The 22,059-nt window shown below is 36.3% G+C and overlaps 4 protein-coding genes across 6 annotated transcripts in view; 3 read left to right on the plus strand and 1 right to left on the minus strand.

Annotated features, from left to right (window-relative positions):
- LOC127455327 (beta-taxilin-like) overlaps positions 1-22,059 on the plus strand; it is a 102,285-nt gene that overhangs the window by 34,761 nt on the left and 45,465 nt on the right. The window lies entirely within an intron of this gene.
- Positions 1,188-5,356, minus strand: LOC127455331 (putative deoxyribonuclease TATDN3). Of its 3 annotated transcripts, none has more exons than XM_051723131.1 (10): positions 5,221-5,356; positions 5,107-5,139; positions 4,944-5,017; positions 4,782-4,866; positions 4,632-4,694; positions 2,295-2,404; positions 2,157-2,212; positions 1,959-2,071; positions 1,686-1,760; positions 1,188-1,570 (listed from the first exon to the last, which is right to left on the minus strand). In XM_051723131.1, the coding sequence occupies exons 1-10, from the start codon at positions 5,272-5,274 to the stop codon at positions 1,427-1,429; spliced, it is 807 nt and encodes a 268-aa protein (XP_051579091.1). In that variant the 5' UTR covers positions 5,275-5,356; the 3' UTR covers positions 1,188-1,426. The 3 variants fall into 3 exon arrangements, with proteins under 3 accessions (XP_051579091.1, XP_051579090.1, XP_051579089.1); XM_051723130.1 differs by having other exon boundaries at positions 1,686-1,763; XM_051723129.1 differs by having other exon boundaries at positions 1,686-1,766.
- LOC127455329 (plasma alpha-L-fucosidase-like) lies at positions 6,182-17,300 on the plus strand. The gene is made up of 7 exons (XM_051723127.1): positions 6,182-6,583; positions 7,935-8,122; positions 8,487-8,826; positions 12,466-12,676; positions 13,032-13,222; positions 13,401-13,509; positions 15,020-17,300. Exons 1-7 carry the CDS (start codon positions 6,399-6,401, stop codon positions 15,155-15,157), a joined length of 1,362 nt encoding a protein of 453 aa, XP_051579087.1. The 5' UTR covers positions 6,182-6,398; the 3' UTR covers positions 15,158-17,300.
- The window catches only part of LOC127455321 (transcription factor HIVEP2-like), a 29,564-nt gene continuing 24,951 nt past the window's right edge, over positions 17,447-22,059 (plus strand). The window contains exon 1 of the mRNA XM_051723110.1: positions 17,447-21,037. The gene's annotated coding sequence lies outside the window, so the exon portion shown is untranslated. The remainder of the gene's footprint in view (positions 21,038-22,059) is intronic.

A 22,059-nucleotide genomic window follows, 5' to 3' on the forward strand; every position in this document is an offset into this window, starting at 1 on the left:
TTTCCCCTTAGGTTAGTGTCGAAGTCTGCTCCCCCTATGTTTCCCCTTAGGTTAGTGTTGAAGTCTGTTCCCCCTATGTTTCCCCTTAAGGTTAGTGTCGAAGTCTGTTCCCCCTATGTTTCCCCTTAGGCTAGTGTTGAAGTCTGTTCCCCCTATGTTTCCCCTTAAGGTTAGTGTCGAAGTCTGTTCCCCCTATGTTTCCCCTTAAGGTTAGTGTCGAAGTCTGTTCCCCATCTTCCTTACAATTTTTTACTAGTGAGTCATAAAAGAATTCTAAGTCAATACAATACGTTGTGGTCTTACGGTGTGAATAAATGATCTTATGATGTATTGTTTTTTTGACTATATTTAGTATACACACATTAAATATATACTTTATATTAACATTATAGTGCTTTTTTATTAATTACAACGTGTTACAATTTTCACATACCTATATACAGCCTGTCTATCGTCATATGTGCATTTTCAGTTTAACTGTATCCGAATCGATGATGTTATAAATATAATTGTCACGTGTACAGATAACTGACAGGTCTGAATAAATAAGGAAAGGGAGTGTTTTTATCCCTGCGTTGGTGAAATTTTAATTATTACTAAGCATAACAATTAAAGTAATTTAATTCCAAAGATTAGTGCCTGATATACAACTGGAAATTTTCTCTGAAATCCATATTAAATTACAGTTTTTTAATTTAATTACCTCTAAATGTAATTACAAACGACTGTGATTGGTCTATCTCGACTAGCGCTGAGAAAAGTAACAGTTGCCACGTGACAGTTCCGTCTCTGTGTTCGGGAAATTATTTACACCGGAATAATAACACCGAGAAACACAACGATAGTAGCAATTAGCAGCAAAGTGAAGATTTAAAATGAAATAATATTTTTAATAAAAATACATTTTGAGACTCCTTTTTAAAAAAATGTTATGGAAATCACCATTCTGAGCAGCAGTCTCAAATTGTTGCATTCTCTGCCATCTACTGGTACAATTAAATTCTGCATTTACTTTGTTACAGAACCACAGTGGGTTCATTTATTTCTACAGTTTATTCCACTTTAGCTTGAGTAAGTTAGTTTTTACTGAAAAAAGATTTCCACCCACTGCCTGAATCACAAAGTCTCTGTTTAATCCAATTTTACAGCAATGATACCAGATATGTCAAAGACAAACAACCAATTCATTTAATTTCCACATCAATTTATTTTAGTTTTCACTTCTCAAAATACTTCTCTTCTGCTTTTATTGTTCTGGTAAATATGACCTTTGCAAAGGTACATCATAAAACCAAAAAGGGTTTAAAGAACCAAAAAAATCTTACATATACACATTTAAGCCACACAAATGAAAATAAGCAATATCTTTTGAAAAAAGGTGATGATTTTTCACAACAAAACAACTTGAGAGGCGTTTCATTCAGAGTTAAGCTTTGATAAATGTCTTTAATTTGGGGAAGAGGCGCATGGCATTTTGTGTGGTGACCTCTATGACCCTCTCCAAGGGGATTCCTTTGACTTTGGCAATATATTCCGCACTAATACGGATATTCTGTGGTACATTCCTCACCTGGAGTGAAAGACAGATGTACGTGTATGTCAAAAACTATCAAACAACACCAAACCAAGAAGTAAACTTAAATTAAATACACGTTTTTGCAGTTGAACACAAAATGTCACCGTACCTGCTTTTCAGGTCCCAGTGCGGGAGAATCCGTCTCTAGACACATGTTCTCCAGAGGAATCTGCTTCACGAGCTTCTGCTTCTTGTACATGTGATGTGTGACAAAAGAAAACATTTATGTAGTTATAGATATAGTTATTACACAACTCTCATGAATACTCAATTGCATAATATAAAGGCAAAGTAGCAGAGCAAAGAATGCAAATAGTAATGCAAAAATAATGCAAAACTGATCGCACAGTTCAAATGTTGCTAAATGTAGTAGTATATTTACCTGATCACTTCTTATAATGGATGGCGGTATTGAAAAATAATAGCCAGCTTTAACACCCTCCATTGCAACTGAGGGTTTTCCATCAAATGCATGCAGAAGTGCATTCTCTACACCTGATTGACAAACAGACATGAGTGAGATGACATAATCATGAAAAGCAACTCATTTTTGAATAAATGCATGTTTTGGCATGCATACCGATCTCCTTCAAAAGATGGATGGTTGGTCTCCCAGCAGATCTTGAGTGCACATTTCTAATTGACAGATAAACTGTAAAATGACTATGTCAACTAAAATGAACATTTTAAAACACAAAGGCAAAAGAATGAGACTCACAAGGGGAGATTCAACTGTTTTGCGAGTTCTGCCTGTCGAACGAGCACTTTTCTCTGATTGTCTTTGCCAGCGTCACTGTTGACTATGCGTGGGGTGAAATCCAGGCCAACCTATATGCAGTTTTGGGTAAGTTCATTGTCGCACACATATAATACACAAAACACCATGTTTCTCCCTTACAATTACAGTTACTTTTTACAATTAGTGACTCTTCAACTGTCACAAAGGTTAACAGATGTACATATAAACAATGTTTTCAATGTATTCTACATAAATAATATTATTTGAAAAATATGTATAATGGAAGTAATGCACTTAAAAGTAATTAATTAAAAGTTAGTAATACAGTGGCAAGAAAAAGTATGTGAACCAATTGGAATTACCTGCATTTATGTACACATTTGTCTTAAAATCTGGTTTGATCTTCATCTAAGTTACAAACAATCTGTTTAAACTAATAACACCAAAATTATTTTATTGTTCTTGTACATATTAAATACATCATTCAAATACAATGTAGGCTGGGAAAAGTATGTGAACCCCTTGGCTAATGACATCAACAAAAGCTAATTAGAGTCAGGAGTTGGCAAACCTGGCAACCAGTTAATGAAACGAGATTGGAGGTGTGGGTTAGAGCTGCTTTGACTTATAAAAAGCACCCACGCATGTTGAGTTTGCTATTCAAAAGAAGCATCTGCTAACGTGGACCATGCCTCACAAAAAAGAGATCTCAGAAGACCTATGATCAAGAATTGTTGCTTTTCATAAAGCTGGAAGGGGTTGCAAAGTCTCGAAGAGCTTAGATATGCATCTGTCCACAGTTAGACAAGTTGTCTATAAATGGATATGAGTTAGTACTGTGGCTACTCTCCCTAGAAGTGGCCGTCCAGCCAAGATGACTCAAAGGGAACACCACAGAATGATCAATGAAGTAAACAAGAACCCTAGAGTGACAGCTAAAGACTTGAAGGAATCATTGGAACTGGTTAACATCTCTGTTCATGAGTCTACTATATGGAAATCATTAAACAGGCATGGTGTCTATGGCAGGACACCACGAAGGAAGCCGCTGCTTTCCAACAAACAAACTGCTGCACGCCTGAAGTCTGCCAAAGACCACCTTGACACTCCACAACACTACTGGGAAAATGTTTTGTGGACTGATGAAACTAAGGTTTGGGAAGAACACGCAGCACTATGTATGGCGTAAAAAGGGCACCACATACCAACATGAAAACATCAACCCAATGGTGAATTATGGTGGCGGGAGCATCATGATTTGTGGCTGGTATGCTGCTTCGGGTCCTAGACCACTTGCCATTACCAAGAGAAAATTAATTCCCAAGTTTATCAAGATATCCTACAGGATAATATCAGGGTGGCTGTGCACCAGCTGAAGCTCAGTAGAAGTTGGGTGATGCAGCAAGACAATGACCCTAAACATCAAAGTAGATCCACTACAGAATGGCTTCAAAAAAAAGAAAATCCATCTTTAGGAGTGGCGCAGTCAGAGTCCAGAACTTAACCCAATAAAGACCCTGTGATATTACCTCAAGAGAGCCGTTCACTCTAGACATCCTAAGAATATGTCTGAGCTGAAGCAGTTCTGTAAGGAAGAATGGTTAAAAAATCCTTCTGAACTTTGTGCAGGTCTAATCCGCAACTACCGCAAATGCTTGCTTGAGATTATTGCTGCCAAAGGAGGATCTTCCAGTTAATAAATCCAAGGGTTCACTTACTTTTTCCAAAGCACAGTGAATTCGCTTCAGTAATTGTTTGTTTGTTGTTAGCTTAAGCACATTGTGCTTGTCTATACTTGTGACTTTAATGAAGTTGAGATCACATTTTATGAACAATTAATGCAGCAAACCAGCTCATTCCAAAGGGTTCACATACTTTTTCTTGCCACTGTATGTACATTCAGTACAACTTGTAGTAATTCTCTAAAAAATGTACTCCAACTACTTTACCGATTACTTCCTCGAAGAAGTAATCATGGGAATCACTTGATTCAATTGATTGAAAGTTAGTAAAATGATTACAAGAATTTAAAATGTAATATATTACACTACTTTTGACTTAAAAGGTAATTTGATTACAGTAACTAATAATCAGATTACACCCAACACTACCTATATGTGATTTTACAATTTTAATATTGCCAAAAACAGTTACACTGTTTATTGCATTAACAGTTGTGAAACATTGGTACTTATTGTTGCTTGCAAATTATCAGACAATTAGGGGAAGTGACCCAATTAATTTCAATAATCGACAGCCACAGACAATAGAACTCTATTATCTATTTATAAGCCATAAGTACAATATATGTCTAACCTCACCAATAGCCACAATGTGTTCTTTGTATTTTTCAATCAGTGGTAAGGCAGCGTCTAAATCCTTTGGGGTTGAAAACATAGAAATGTCAGTGTGTGAGATAGTAGATAAAATAACAGAAATTCATCATTATATACATATTTTTCAGACCTCAGGTAAAGCTCCTCTGGGTTGTGCTGGGTCTTGACCTTGGACAGGATGAACTCCAAGACATGGGATGACAAATCCAGGGAACCTTCAAGGTATTAAAGCCAATTAATGTTGCATTTGCTTTAATATATGATCCACTATGATAAAGGATCTATGCAATACCTTTGTGAGAGCTGTATAATTTTCTCAAACTCCCCAGCATGCTCTGCTACTGCAAGGAGGGCAACAAGCCCAGCCTGAAATGAAATAATAAACATTATAACACACTTTACATGATAACATACCGGATATCTGTTTGATAGAGAACTTAGATGGAATAAAGTACCTTTTTAGACTCCCCAATGACATAATCAATGTCCTAAAAACGCAAAACATACTTATTAAGAAACGTTCTCAGATCATTTCACAATATTATGAACAGAGCTTCTAAACACCTTACACTGTCAAAATCTTCGGCAGATATATGACAGTGGCAGTCGATATATCCTTGCATAGATTGATATAAATAAGCGGATTGCACATGGATCTACAGACGTTCACAACAGAATCGGATGTGACGATGCAGTTTACTCTTCGAATCCTACCATAGATATCTATGAATCCTACTACGGCGAAGGCTTACCTCATGAATATTAATTAGGTCAAAAATTGTTGCTCGGTAACCTTCCTGTAGCGAACATCTGTTAAAGCGTATCTAATTTTAGATTTATTTTTTAAATTTAATTTAAATGTGACAATTGTAAGTGTGTTAATATGGGGATAATAATAATTTAAAGACACACTACTATTATTTTAATGAAAGCAATAATTGTATTGTATCTCCTTTGCAAGGAACGGTTTTATCTGTATGTTTTGCTAAATATATATATATAAAAAAACAATATAGTCGGTATTTATGAACCATAAATAATTAATGTAATTTCAATATACCACAAAAGTGCATAAATAAGTACAAATAACTTGTCTTTTTGATAAAGAACAATAGATCTTTCTATTATTTTAATGTATACCTTGTGGGAATAATAGTAGTATTACTATTTTTCCCCCCTCTATGCACTGCAAAATATAAAATAGGAATAATTTAGTTAGTATTCTTTATTTATTTAACCATCACAACTGTTGTGTTTGTTAAAGAAGAAAAATAAATGTTTGTATTATTTTAATTTTTTAAGAATTTTCTTTCATTTCATTTCTCTCAAATGTAACATTTTATTGCATGTTTTGCGAAAAATAAAATAAATGAAAATTCTAGTTAATATTTATAAGCCAAACCCTCTCAATAGGGCCAAAGTCTGCCGTTCAGCCAATCATCATTTAGACCGATTGGACGAACGTCAAGTTACGTAATTAATATTCATGATCCCAAGCCACTGCCATAGTAGATTCGCGCACGTGAAAGCTGCTAGATTTGTTTTCCGTAAATAGTTTCAGAACTAGGAAGCTTCATCAATTACTGTGTTTGAAACTACAGGGACGTTTGTCGGGTGTACGACCAGTCACATGCATTTTTAGATAACAGTATCATGTGATTTGAAGCAGCTCTCCACTGATCTTTATATATAGATCAGTGCAGTTCTCATATAATCAGTGCGGAGCGGAGACAGAAACAGTAGCACAATGCACCAGTTGAGTGTTTTAGGCTTCTGTTTACTTGTTATTGGCACCTGCCATTGTCAATACAAGCCTACATGGGAATCACTTGATTCAAGACCTCTTCCGGAATGGTATGACCAAGCCAAATTCGGCATATTCATTCACTGGGGAGTGTTTTCTGTTCCCAGCTACGGCAGCGAATGGTTCTGGTAAGTGCAAAACAGCGTCAGGAAAAACACAGTGTGGTTGACATAATTTCAATATGTTGTGGACATGGTGTTAAAGTAATTCCATTTTATTTTTTATTTTTTTGGTAGGTGATTATCGTTAGATTCTTATATAAAAAATATATATATAATAAAAATAAAAAGTTTTATTTTTTTTAGAGATGCACCGATATGAAACATTTTAGCTGAAACCGATTTTAAGAAAAAAAAAAAAAAAAAAAAAAAATACCGATACCGATATTTTCTGTTTTACTTAGGAATTCTTAAAAAAATTAACAGAATGTACAAAGTGGTAAAAAAAAAATATTTTTACTGTTCTAACAATAAATAATTTCTGATATATATAATTTCCGATATCTCTGAAGTCAAAGTCTGCTGGTTTCAAAGCGTTTTTAATGGTTTCCCTTATCGTGTAGCCTATAGGTAAGTGCCGCTTTCGCAACTGTCACATCGGTTTATGGCGTTCTGTCCGCATTAATATGAGAACGAGAAAGAATAATTAGTAGGGCTGTTGGTTTAATGCGTTAATTCTAGAAAAAAATAACGCAGTAAAAACATTAACGCAATTAATCTTGTCACACACACATATATATATATATATATATATATATATATATATATATATATAAAATTTGTAATTATTTAAATATAACTATTTATAATTATTTCATCATTACATATTGAATTATTGTTATTTGAGGGGCTTTATCAGCCGATTAATTGCGATTCATTCGACTATGTAATTAAATTGATTAAAAAAGTTTATCGATTGGCAGCCTTAATTAAAAGTAAATATTACATGTTCTTAGGAGAACCAACCCTTCTTAATATTATGGCTATTATTATTTCTGGATTGTGCATTTGAATTTATTTGTAGAATTTTTACAAAGTGTGTTACTAATTAATTATAAATAAACCGTCGGGTTTTCATATCAGAGTTTTCATGCTTTTTACCGAAATGCCGTTGGTTTTAATTTGGTCAGTTTGGTCAATAATCAATTAAAGGCAGTACTTACTACCACAGTGTGTAAATACTTTACAATTTTAATCAAATATTGTTATTTCCGATTATAATAATGAGAATTAGTTTTTATTGCATTACAGTAATGAGAATATGGGGGAAATGTGCTTAATTGTCATGAGAATAACTTTACAATGTAAAAAAAAAAGGCTTCATGTTCTTTTTTCTTTTATTATGCTGGAATATGACTGGGACGTGTTCACAACAGGTTTTGTGAGATTCGCCCTTATTCAGTTTAATGGAGATTGCGAACTTAATTGTTTCCATTACAATGCATGTATTAAGAAAATAAATAGTAGTGTGTTCCAACAGGTGGTACTGGCAGGGCCAGAAAGTCCCGTCTTATGTTGACTTTATGGTAGAGAATTATCCACCTGGCTTTACCTACGCAGACTTTGCTCCACAGTTTCGGGCTGAGTTCTTCGATCCCAAAGAGTGGGTCGATATTTTTGCCTCATCTGGGGCCAAGTACATCGTTCTCACAACCAAACACCATGAAGGTTTGTGAGAAATTACTGCACAGACTGCATTCCAAGTCACTTATGCATTTGTCAGTGTCTTCTTTGCACTCTTTTTAATGCTGCATTAGAGCAGGAACCAGGATATTGGCTGGTTGACATTTTTGATGGTACAGTTAAAGCACTGAACTACAGTAGGATGAATTTAAAATTATGTAAGAGTGAATCTCACAAAAACATATCAGAGTCACATTTCACCCCAAAATCAAAATAAAATTCTGTTTGTATTCTTTTGATTTTGGGGTGGAACACAGTATGACTCAGACATGTTCTTGACATGGTTCTGTGAGATTCACCCATAAAATTTGTGAGATTTATTCAATTTACCTCTACTTCAATTCCTCAGGTTTTACCCTATGGGGTTCGAAGTACTCGTGGAACTGGAACGCAGTGGAAGTCGGACCCAAGCGTGATCTGGTGGATGAGCTTGCCACTGCTTTGCGGGCAAACAGTGATTTGCGTCTGGGCCTCTACCACTCTCTGTTTGAGTGGTTTAACCCTCTGTACAGAGCAGATGCTGACAACCACTACAACACATCTGTGTTTTCCACAACAAAGACCATGCCTGAGCTGTATGAGATAGTCAACAGGTTCAAACCTGAAGTGATATGGTCTGATGGGGATGGAGATGCTCCCGACACATACTGGAACAGCACTGGGTTCCTCGCCTGGCTTTATAATGAGAGGTAGGGCCACGTAAACTTGAATGTCAGAGTTACACAACGCAAGCTCAAATGGCGCACAAATTATTTGCTGTTGTGAAACTTCTGCAGTTATTTAGCCCAAAACCGTTTAACATACAGACTCCATTCTCCTTTTGCTACTTGCTATTTCTAGTCAGAGGCTGCTGGTATTAGGGAGAGGGACATTCTTATTAGAGGTTGACCGATATATCGGTTTTACCGATTAATTAGTGCCGATAGTTGCTTTTTGGAACTATCGGTTATCAGCAAAAATCTATGCCGATATATTTTTGCTTTTATTTTTTCTCTTTTTTTTTATTCCTTATCAATAAACCTCATTTGGTGAATATACAGTAACGTGCAAAAGTCTTAGACACATAAGATGTTTAACAAAAACATTTGTCTTAAGATGGTTATTTATATTTTCAGCTTTAGTGTGTCAATAGGAAATATACATTTTAGACTCCCAAATTTCATTTTGCAAATAGAATAGAATAGAAGACCAGGGAGCCCTGCAACAGATGGCATGGCCCCACAGAGCCCCCCACTGAATGTTGAGTCAGTCTGGGATTACAAGAAGAGACAGAAGCAATTGAGACAGCCTAAATAGATAGAAGAACTGTGGCGAATTCTCCAAGAAGCTTGGAACATCCTATCTGTCAACAACCAAGAAAAACTGTGTCCAGGTGTACCTAGGAGAATTGGGGCTGTTTTAAAGGCAAAGGTGGTCACACTGAATATTGATTTAGATTTTTTATGTTTACTGGACTTTGTATGATGTTAATTGAAAAATGAAAACTATTTATGGCATTATTTTTGAAGAAATCCTCACTATGCAACATTTTTCACAAGTGCCTAAAACATTTGCACAGTACTGTATACACATATAAACTCTTCATTTGGTGAATATATAGGCTATAAAAAGATTCATTTGTTAAATACTTACTCGTAGAGCATTAAAAGGTAGCCAAATCTCTGTCATTTCAAAATAAGAGTCCCTTGTGTATTTCGGACTTGTTATAGTTCTTAAATCCCGCGTTATGCACTAAACTTGAACTTTTCTGGTTGTTATTGAGATTTTGGTTGCACAGTAAACTGCTTTTGGGATTTTATTCATTCTGGACTCTTGTAGCCTCAATTTCTGTGCCTATGAATTTTAGTATCGTCCAATTAATCGGTTATCAGCCTATTGCACCACCTTAGTTACCGGTATCACCAAAATCCACTATTGGCCGACCTCTAATTCTTATTCTAGAGAATATTTAATTAGGAAAAAAAATGTGTATCATTAAATTTAAGTTAGTTTCCCGGAGGTTGCTTTTTCCCTCTAAGATTACATTATAACTCCGCTGACAGTTAGGTTTAGGGTTGGGTTTTGGTTAAGGGCATGTGGTTAATAAAATGTGCATTCCTGTTGACTGTTAAATCATTTACAATTGAAATAAACTCACTTTTGGCGCCACCCTGTGGACATTTCACTTGGAAATCGGAGCTTGCACTTGCCCATAAATTTAAAGGATTAGTTCATACATAAATGAAAATTCAGTCATTGTTTACTCACCCTTGTGTTGTTGTTAACCCTATATGACCTTCTTTTTCTTAACACAATGGTAAGAAATTGTGAAAAAATGTTGTGCTCAGTGATGTTATACAATGTCAGTTTATGGTGACCACCTCTTCAAGCTTTAAAAGAACGCAAAAGTATAATTCAGAAGTCTAATAAATTATCCCATGAGTCTCATGATTGTTATGAAAGCATACGATAAGGTTTGGTGAGAAATAAACTGTGTTGTGTCTGTTTTGTGTTCTGTTGTCACTATCGCTGTGGTGGACCTGTTTTTAGATAAAACGAGTTTTTGCTTGAACGCTCCATGTCACGAGGGGCTGCGTGAACTGTTGCTCTCGTGCCCTATCATGAATGTGCACAGGAGATCAGCGGTCAGTGAACATTTTTACTAAATAATACATTATATTTCGGTTCGTTTCTCACCAAACCTTATCGTATGCTTTCATAACAATCATGAGTCTCATACAATATTTAGACTTCTGAATTATACTTTTGTGTTCTTTTGAAGCCTGAAGAGGTGGTCACTATAAACTGCCATTGTATGACATCACAGAGCACAGCATTTTTTCACAATTTCTTCCTTTTGTGTTAAGAAAAATAAAGAAAGTCATATAGGGTTATAACAACACAGAGGTGAGTAAACAATGACTGAATTTTCATTTATGGTGAACTAATCCTTTAACAACCTTTAAGAACATTCTTTTGATATGTATGCGAGTAGTATGAATAAAATTCCAGACATACTTCATCCAGTTGTCTCGTGTCCTGAATATTTGACGTAATAACAACAACCATGAAAATAACCTACTCTAAACCTACTATTTATGCACAATGAACAACTTTCTAGGTATATATAGCACTAACAGTTGAAATGACTTGTCCGACTCACGGTTCTCCAACGTTTTGTTCTTTTGAAAATCCAGCGTTTGAACTTACATTTACATTTATTCATTAATTTAGCAGACACTTATCCAAATCAACTTACAAATGAGGAGAACAATAGAAGCGATTCATCCAACAAAAGGGGCAACAATATAATAAGTGCTGTAATAACATGAAGGTAGTGCGTTAGTACGAATGGGTTAGGTGTTCACGAAAAAGATGTGTCTTTAGCAGTTTTTTGAAAGAGGCTAAAGACACAGTCGCTCGGGTGGAATTAGGCAGGTTATTCCACCAGCAGGGAACAGTCAAAGTAAAGGTACGGGACAGTGATTTTGTGCCTCTATGAGATAGCACCACAAGGTGCCGTTCACCTGCAGAACGCAGACTTCTGGAGGGCACATAAGTCTGAAGTAGTGAGTTTAGATAGTGGGGTGCGGAGCTAGTGGTTGTTCTGTAAGCAAGCATCAATGCCTTGAACTTAACGAGAGCAACCATTGGCAGCCAGTGCAATTTGATGAAGAGAGGCGTGACGTGTGCTCTCTTGGGCTCGTTGAAGACCACTCTCACTGCTGCATTCTGGATCAATTGCAGAGATTTGACAGTACTTGCTGGAAGGCCTGCCTGAAGAACATTGCAATAGTCCAGCCTGGATAGAACAAGAGCTTGGACGAGGAGTTGTGTAGTATGCTCCGATAGGAAGGGCCTGATCTTCCTAATGTTGTACAAGGCAAATCTGCACGATCGGGCAGTCCTTGCGATGTGGTCTGTGAAGTTCAACTGATCGTCAAACACAACTCCAAGATTTCTGGCTGTCCTGGATGGTGTAATCGTTGACGAGTCTAGCTGAATGGTGAAGTTGTGATGAATTGCTAGGCTCGCTGGAAGCACGAGCAGCTCTGTCTTAGCAAGGTTGAGTTGGAGGTGGTGAAAATTTAGACGTAGCCAGTGAGATCAGTCTGGGTAACCATAGGTATACCCCAAACCACCAGATTCATCCATCCAAAACAAAACAACATTCCTGCGCAAGGAGCTTGCAATTTTATGTTTCAACCACAGATGTCGATAGAGAGCCCATAATTTCATGGTCTACCATGAAATTTTAGAGATCTCAAACCACTTACATGTTAGAATAGTCAAAGTGAAGATGTCTCTGACATAATATAACCCAACTGATGGCAAATATGCATTTTCAGTCCTGTTCGTGACACCGTTGTGACCAATGACCGCTGGGGGATGGGCTGTCCGTGTAATCATGGTGGATATTTCACCTGCAACGACCGATACAACCCCGGACATCTGCTGAAACGCAAGTGGGAAAACTGTATGACCATTGACCAGAGGTCCTGGGGCTACAGGAGAGATGCCAAACTCAGCGATTACCTCACCATTGAGCAGCTCATAGGAGTGAGTTTATATTTCTTTTACATTTCACTTAGATGCTTACATGCAAAGTGATTTACAAATGATACAAGTGAGTGCATTTTTCAATCCCATAAAGTACATTTTAATTTTGTATTTGTAAGTAATTTAATTACAAATTCTGTAAAATGTGTTGTAAGTACCTATTCATTGTCAATAAACAATACATTATGAATGATTTGTTATTTAAACATATTATTGTTATTAGCGGTGCTTGCTATTGCAGACATTATTAGTGAATGCACATAATTCTGAAAACGTCTGATCATTAGAAAAGTAATCTCACATTCAATAATACATCTGTACAGTCTGATCATTGTGTCATTTGTTTGCCCAACAGACCCTTGTAGAGACCGTGTCCTGTGGGGGGAATTTACTGATGAACGTGGGCCCGACTCATGACGGCCGCATTACTCCAGTATTTGAGGAGAGACTGCGTCAGATGGGCCAGTGGCTCAAGGTGAACGGAGAAGGCATCTACAACACAAGCGCATGGAGAGTTCAGAATGACACGGTCACACCTGGAGTTTGGTGAGCTGCGTTATGACTTTTTTCCCAGCGATATTCTTGTATCTTTACATAGTGAGCGGAGGTCTGTTGAATTACAGTAAATGATTGCAGAATTTTCATTTCTGGGTGAACTTTGTCAGCCTTTTATTTTCATATCTTTTCTAAATGAAAGAACGTAAATTTTGTATCATCCTAACAGGTATACAATGAGGCCGAAAGAGAACGCAGTCTACGCCATTTTCCTTTCGTGGCCAAGAAGTGGAAATATTGTTCTGAGCGATCCGGTTGTCTCATCAGCCAAGACTAAGGTAATTTATATTATAAAAGTACTGTAAAAGTCTACTGAAGTCCTGTGAGTTTGGATCATTTTAAACGGAACTTTGCAGAACTTATCCAAAAATAGCAAGTAGGTATTGCTGCAGGCCAGAGATCGTCTAACGGGGACCAAAACTCCAAAAGAGGATGGGAAAATACCAAAAGGGGTGGAGTTTCTCCAGAAGGGGATTGGGCTCACTCCAAAAGAGGACGGTACTTCCACCCATGGTTAGGTTTGGGTAAGGGTTGTTTTAGGGGCTCTATATGTCTTTGCTGGTGGTTTGGAGCTGCTGCCCCTTTTGGAGCTCGGCCTGCAGCTTTATCCTTCGCAAAAATAGGGCAAAATGTTGTTGTCTCTTGTAATAGTAACACAGGTTATTCAGAGATGATAAACAAATAAATAAATCTTTAAAAGTACATGCTCTGGAACTCCGCTCTCATTCCCAAATGAGCATGTATGACAGTTAGGTGCACCAACAGCTTTTTTTACAAGCTGTGTATTGTAACAATTCCTTTAAAAAGCAGCACATAAAAGGTGCTTTGCAATTTCAGGCTTAATTCCAGCCCACTTAAAGGTGCATTCAGTAATTTTTAGAAGTGTTTCGAAGTGGCATACATTGGCTTACACCTAGTGGCCTGGATGCTGCATCATTAAAATACAGTAGTTTTCAGTTACCAGTGCCATTTTAGAAATTCACTATGCACAGTAAACCAGGATTAATTTAATCCATGAATGAAAGTGTCCACTAACAGGGCAGTTATTGAGATCAAGTGAAGTATTCAGGTGGTCATGTCCCCATGAGGCTCAAAATTATTTGCATTAGTTGACCAGTTTTGCACTATATTTTAAAATTGTGTTGCTCCATCAATATTCAAAAAAAATAAAGCAATCTTTTCAATCTTGATACATTTTGTGACCAGAAAAATGCTAATTTTTCTTAAGGTGTGCCTTTAGCCCCGTTGTACCTTTTGTGTAACTTCTAGCGCCACCGATCGTAATTGCAAAAATTTAAAAAAAAATCCATACAGCTTTCCGAATACGCAAACATATAGTCCCGTCTTCACTAACGCCATTGGTCGAGTCAATATGATCGTGTCAGGCTGGATCGGCCACTCAAAATAACCAGAGGAATTTTTATAGTAGACACAGTGTTTACCGTTTTCGAGAAAATTAACCTACAAACGGCTTACTTGTAGTTGTCTCTGCATATTAAGTAGGAATAGGAGAACGTAATTTAACACAGAAAAGTTATATGCTTCAGCTTTAAGAATAATATTCCCTACAGCTTTTACAACTTTTTGAGCTCAATTTAGTAAGAATCGGTCTGTTGGATATCTCCATTTCATTCCAATGAGACGATCTGCAAAGCTTGTCTTGAATGGGCAGGTTTATCAAATGATCCAGAACTGTTTTGTGCAAACATTTAAAAAATTCTCACCTGAAGCAAAACTTTTGCTTTTTTCGTTTCCGTGTTTCAAATGATTGCCCAATTTTCAAATCAGGTGGTGCTGCTGGGTTACAAAGACCTCACGTGGGATTCCATGAGTCCGACTGGTCTGAAGGTGCATCTGCCTCAGCTGACCCCTAGTGAGATGCCCTGTTCCTGGGCCTGGACTCTACGACTGACTGGTGCTGCCTAGACAAACGATAGCAACACATCTAGTTGTCCCCTTTGGGAAAGAACTAATCTTGAAACAAATGATTGAAGGCACTTTTTTTTTCACTCACTTTTCACATTGTTACAAAAATAATTTTACATGCAAGTGAAATTTATATTCATATGAATGACATTAGCTTTTTTTTTTTTTTTTTTTTTTGCCGGAGTGCATTTTATAAGTAATATGAATGTGAATTTTTATTTCAACTGTATATCTGATTGTGTCTTAATGGTGCATGCTAAGGTAAGTGTCACTTTTAGTATTGCTCATACTTGGGGTTAGGGATTTGCACAAACCTACTAAATATTAAACAATGGTGCCATAACTTGTCCCGCTCGTTTCTGCTACGGATTTGAATGATTCATGTGTTGAGGAAAGGTGTGCTGCTACTTGTCTAAGCAATCAGACGTACTATTTTAAACAGCGAAAAAGTTAAATTGAAGAAGGGACTTGAGCCATATCTAGGGACCAGAATATCACAGAGACTTGGACTCTTTTGACTTGGGCCAGTAAAGAACTACATAGTAACCACCCAGAACACCTTAGCAACTGCATAAAAACACCCTGGCAACTTCCCACAACACCATTTCACTGTGGCGGCAACTTTTGCACAAGCAAGCGCCACTCATATTTTCTTCAAAAAATATAATCTTTTATTTTAAATAACTATTTTCACTATTTCATTGGCTATACAGTGTCTGTGCTATCACTTTTTTTAATGTTTAATTTTATTTTCTTAATTTGGAAACACTTTATTTTACAGTGTCCTTGTTATACATATTACATGTAATGACAATATTAATAACAGTACATTAGGCATAATTACAAGCAACTAAGCCTAAACCAAACCCTAACCATAAACCTATATTAAGTACATGGGTTACACTTTGTGTCCTTGTTACAGTGTAATTACACAAGTAATAACTGATTATTACTAATTAACAACATGTACTTACTGTAGGTTTAGGGTAAGACTTTGGTTTAGGGTTAGTTGCTTGTAATTATGTAAGAGATAATCCACGGCTAGGTCTGTATTAAACTATTTTAAATGCACGACGTGGAGGTGAAGAACCATCGAAGCGGAGGCTGGTTGCCTCTGCGAAGTGCATTTAAAATCATTTAACGCACACCTAGCCATGGATTATCCCGCTTATACCATGGTCACTTGCCAGAATTGATTATTTGTAGCTGTCATAATTTTTTGCCGGTGCAAATTTTGACTGGATAAAACAAAAAATAACGGTTAATTTTATCTAAGAGTCGTTAGATCTACAGCTCTGCCTATTGAGACAGAGAAAAAGAGTGCAACCACACACTTGTGTGTATGATAAGGGGAAAACCATTCAAAACACTCTGGAACCTGCAGATTTTGACTTCAGAGACAACGGTATGGTATCCATCAAGGCTGCATGATTGACTGAATTAAGAATGAAATTGCAATTTGTCCATGAAAGGTAGCGCTTCACCGTAAAATGCTGCGTGCATTTTGTAAACAAACAGTGCTTCTCCTTCAGCGTTTGAGTCAGAGATGTGTGAGCGCGGGGGGGGGGGCCTCTAGTGTCTATAGGCGGCACTTCAGCACATAACATACACAACACATTACAGTTTAAAACATCTTGCATTGCCTTGCCAGACAGCGAAAGAAAACAAACTGAGTTCCATTATATTAGCTATGCTGATGAAAGTGGTTAGGAAATGTTTTCTGTTGCTATAGCTCACTCTGCTTGCTCTGTAATGTTATGTTGCTATGTTTACAAACAGCGCATTAATATCAAACACTGATTAAAACTGACCGGAACAACCTGTGCATTCAACGATTTGAACCACATGCATTCCAGCCAATCAGAATCGAGTATTAGAACAGACAATGGCATTAGCATAATTGACTGTTATTACTATAGTCGATACATAAAATATGTGTAACAAGGACACTGTAAAATAAAGTGTTCCCAGTACATGCTGTTAATTAATATTACTCAGTACTTATGTGTGTAATTACACTGTAATAAGGACACTGTAAAATCAAGTGTAACCCATCATTTGTTCTTGTAGCTCAACTGGCAGAGCATGGAGCTATTTGTTAGATCCCAGGAAATACACAAGCTAATAAAATGTATACCTTTAATGCACTTTTCGATAAGAGTGTCTAAAAAATGTAAATGTAATTCACAAATTCATTATATCCACATGGAAAAGGAAAACCATTTTGTGTCAAATGAAATGTATTACAAATTCAGCTGAAAAAATAGGCTTACTTAAAAGAAAGTTCCGGTTTCAATACAAGTTAAATTCGATCAACAGCATTTGTGGCATAATGTTGAATACCACAAAAACTCATTTTGACCCTCTTCTCCTTAATTAAAATAGGCTGTTATATTAAGGCACTTACAATGGAAGTGAATGCGGCCAGTCTATAAACGCTAAAATACATACGTTTACAAAAGTATAGCCACAAGATATAAACAATATGTGTGTTAACATAATTTAATGTGATAAAATTGCGTACTAACCTTCTCCGTGTAAAGTTACAGTCAATACAGGCAAAGAAGTTGTAATATTGGATTTAACTTTAAACACAAGGTTAGTAAATGTTTTTTTTACACTAAAGTCATGTTAATGGGTATAATGTATAATGGCTATATTTTTGTAACAGTATGTATTTTAGCTTTTATAGACTGGCCCCATTCACTTCCATTATAAGTGCCTTTCTGTTACTGCTTTTCTTTTAATAACCAAGGGGCGAGTCGAAATTAGCTTTGTAGTAATCAACATTATTCCACAAATGCTGCTAATTGATCTTAACTTGTTTTGAACCCAGAACGTTCCTTAAACTAACGTAGTTAAGTGACTTTAAGTTAAAATGTATATGTGTGCAATGTAAAGGATATGAAATGCATTCAGAGTCATGTTCATTTGAATAGAACTGTGTGTAGCTGTTTGAAATATGGAAATCTTTGGAATCGGAGAGCATCACATGCTGTGTTGAGACACACGTGTGCGCTGCTCCCATATCAGAAACTCCCTATCAGAGTTATTCAGGGCAGCAGTGCTAAGAATAGTCCTGCACTGTTTATGAACATCGCAGTCTTTTTAACTCACTCTGCACGGGGAAAATTCTGAATTGGCATCAGAATGGTCCTCCTATAAGGTGAAAATCCCTTTTCTCATTGATTTGTTGCATTTCAATCATGATTTGCATAGAAAAGTGTCTTTCTCGGTTCTGTCTGTGCAGGTGTCCGGGTGTTGTCCCGGCTGGGGTGATCTGGTGTTTGTGCTTGTGTTTGTCTGAAGTAACCCTGCCCACTGGGGCGTAAAAACAGGAAGGACCTTTGGGGTTTCAGAGCCAATCTTCCATTACGTGTAGTACGACAGAATGAGGGGGTCTAGAGGGGGATTTCATCATGTTCTCAACATGTGCACTTGGGAAAATGAAGGCACTGTTTTGCCATGTTTTGGAAAGGTCATTGTAGTTTGTTGCATAATCTTATACTGTGTCACAACAATGGATATGTTGTTTTCAGTTGTTTTATTCTTGTTGGAAAGTACTTTAAGGCTGTAATGAAAACTATGGCAAAAATCGAACACTGAAAACCAAAATAAGTTGGATTTACTCAATTGAATTGAGTAATGGCATCTCCAAAACGTGTGTAATTAAGTTCACTTACAGAATTAACTTCACTATAAGTTAAGGGAACTAGATGCAAGTAGACAAAACTCATATTTTCTATTTAAATCTTGTTGTTTCTACTTAATTATTTTAATTGAATTGACTCAAATTTAGATCATACAATAACACAGCTCAAATAAAGGTGATTAAGGGTACGTTTACACGACAACGATGTAATAAAAACGGAAAAGTTTTCCTTTGCGTTTTTGAAAAGTTTCCACGTACAGACGACAACGTTGTCAAAATGATCCCCGTTCACACGAATCCGCGAAAACGACTAAAAACGCTGTATTATGCATGCCAGGCCAGTAGTTGGTGATGTCACTTTGTAAAGAAACACTACGCGCCTGCGTACATAAGCATTTATTTTTATTTTTATTATTGCTTTAATCAATATAACGACAGTCAAACCAACTGAAAGCTTAAGAAATAAACTAAAAGAAAAAAAAAGTTATATAATATACAGAATTCAAAAGGCTATAAATTATACAATATACATTGCATATAATATTAAGATTCAAAAGGGAATATTCAAGGCTTTATAAAAGTTAATTTTCTTTAGCGCTTTACTGTTTTTTACTCCTGTTAACATATTAAAGTTATACTTTTACTTCTATTTTGAAGTGTGTGAAGTTTGGTTTCTGTGACGGCCATTTACATTTATGAATTATTTTTTTCCATAAATCAACAATAATTTATAATATACCATGCTTTATGTTCAATTTTACTATCAAAATAAAATAAAACATCCTCTTTCCTTAAATGCATATCAGTACCCGTATTCATCTTAATAAAATATTCTAAATCACACCAGAACATTTTTGTATAGATACAGTCAAAAAAGAGGTGTACAATGCTTTCAATTTCAATGTTACAAAAGCACATTTTAAATCAATATCTTTTCTAAATCTTGCAATAAATTGTTTAACAGGGTAAATCCTGTGAATAATCTTAAACGAGACCTCACGAATCTTATTGGTCACACAATATCATCTTGTAATTTTAAAGGTTTCGTCCCAGTTAATATTTTGAAATTGTGCACTACAAAAACATTTGGCTGATGGAGCTGCACAATTTTGATAGATTTTCCTAAGATAGTTGTTATTATTTTTTTTATCTATAATACTTATACCTTCCAACTTAACAGTAAAGTCAATATTTCGTCTTGAAACAATGTTATATTTTAATAATTCAATAAGTTCAAAAGGTATAGTATCAATCACAGTCATAAATTCCTTAAAAGATACTGGGAAGGAATATTTTCCAGCGAATTCAGAGTGTGTAAGTAAATTACCATTGCTGTTAAATAGTTGTGACACCAATAAAATATCTTTTTTAAACCAACTGTCAAAAAAATAAAATAAAAAATAAAGATTTATTTCTGTGCTTAATGTAATTATTGTTCCAAATTATACATCACATAAGCATTCTTCTACAGAGTGGTGAATACAAACAATGAAGATGGCGAAAGCATCGAGCAATTTTGTCTGGATGGACGATGAGGTTGCTTTATTTCTACAATTACTTTGCTGGAGACAAAAGAGGCATCGTTTTCAAAAACATGCACTTTGAAACCCGTTTTCAAAAGTTTGCATTTTCAGGCCCCAAAACGGCGTTGTCGTGAAAACAAACAGCCAAAAAGCATAAAAAGTTTTCCGTTTTTAGTTGAAAACTTTGTCGTGTAAACAGCCCCTAAAACTGATTCTAGGTGAATAATAAAATAAACGTATTTCTCCACAGAAATGCATTGACATCTGTACTTCAGTTGCGCATGCACAAGGAGAACCGAGATAGTGTTAACAGGCTTCAACTTGACCAAAGGGGACACAGATCACCCTAATGGTGACATCACAGGGAACAACTACAATATTTGCAATAAATCAACATAAATAATACTACAAAAGAGTTAAAGCATCTATTAATCCTTAATAACAACTATTTATGTACCTCCATAAGTTCAGGGATGGGAAGTATTTCAGATACATGTACTTTGTATTTTAAAATCAAATGTAATACATAAAATACTTTGTGCCAGTCAACCTCTTTATTAGGCTGTTGATTTCCTGTATCAACAAGTTCAGGCATGCCCCCAACTTTCATGCATGTGAGCTGCAGATGTCAGAGAGAACGGCTCCATCTAGCATTGGGCGAGCAAATTTTCTGCATTCCTGCAAGGAAATATGGAGTAAGATAAGGTGAGGGTGTTATGGTCGATTCTACTTGTTGCAAAAAACAATAATTTCTGGCAACTTCATTTCCATTAAAATATGAAGGTAGCTATGATACTTCTCACCAGCCAATGCAATGCATGTCAACAGTGAGGAAATCAAAACTAGTCAGTAGCCAGCTAGCGAGCTAGTCTAAATATCGTTAGCGAGTTCACTAGCTATCGTTAGCTAGATTGCTAGCTAATAAGCTAAAATGGAGCATCATTCAGATTTGCCTTTAGTGAACATGAAGGAATAAAAGAGCATTGGCAAGGAGAAAATAGTATTAGCACTAGCACTGGACATTAGCGCTAGCTAGTCAGTCTTGCTAGCTAAGCGATTGTTGGTGTTCAGACGTTTTTTCCAAAGATTTTCATGTGTTAGCTTCATTAACATAATCATCAGCCAGGCAGAAGGAGACAGAGTGCACATTAGTATCTCTCAGCAAGAGGTGATAATCACTTGACTGTCGGGACTCCCTGCTGAGTTAATGGCTTCAAAGACTGAAAAAACACATTTGTTTTGTTTGAAAAAATCATTCTGTAACTGAGGCGGGGTCTTGTGTTCTCGTCAAGTGACTGATGAGCTTCTTCTTTTACTGAAGAATGGATAAGACGTCAAGCGGATGTGAATGTTTTCATCGCACTCATTTTTAAGTTATTTTGATTGGAAATTCTTTTTAGAACGACCCTTCAGCATGGATTGTGCTCCCTTTGAAGTGACCTGCGAAAGCATGATTAGCACCAGTTAGAACACAGCCAGATGTGCTAAATAGTTGTAGGGAGAGGGTGCGTTCTCATTCTAGAAAGCATTTGATTGGACAAGGTTTCTCAACCTCTATGTGACGTCATGGATGTTCCTGAGTCTTTTTAGCTGGAATAGAGAGACATATTTTAACCTAATCTCATTGAATGAACATTACTATTACAACATTTCTGCAAACTGAGTTTTACGTGCCACTTTCTACGTTTTGCTGCAGTTTCCTGGTGAAATTAACAGTACAGGTGCTA

This window comes from Myxocyprinus asiaticus, chromosome 17, assembly GCF_019703515.2.
Source record: "Myxocyprinus asiaticus isolate MX2 ecotype Aquarium Trade chromosome 17, UBuf_Myxa_2, whole genome shotgun sequence".
Taxonomy (NCBI): domain Eukaryota; kingdom Metazoa; phylum Chordata; class Actinopteri; order Cypriniformes; family Catostomidae; genus Myxocyprinus; species Myxocyprinus asiaticus.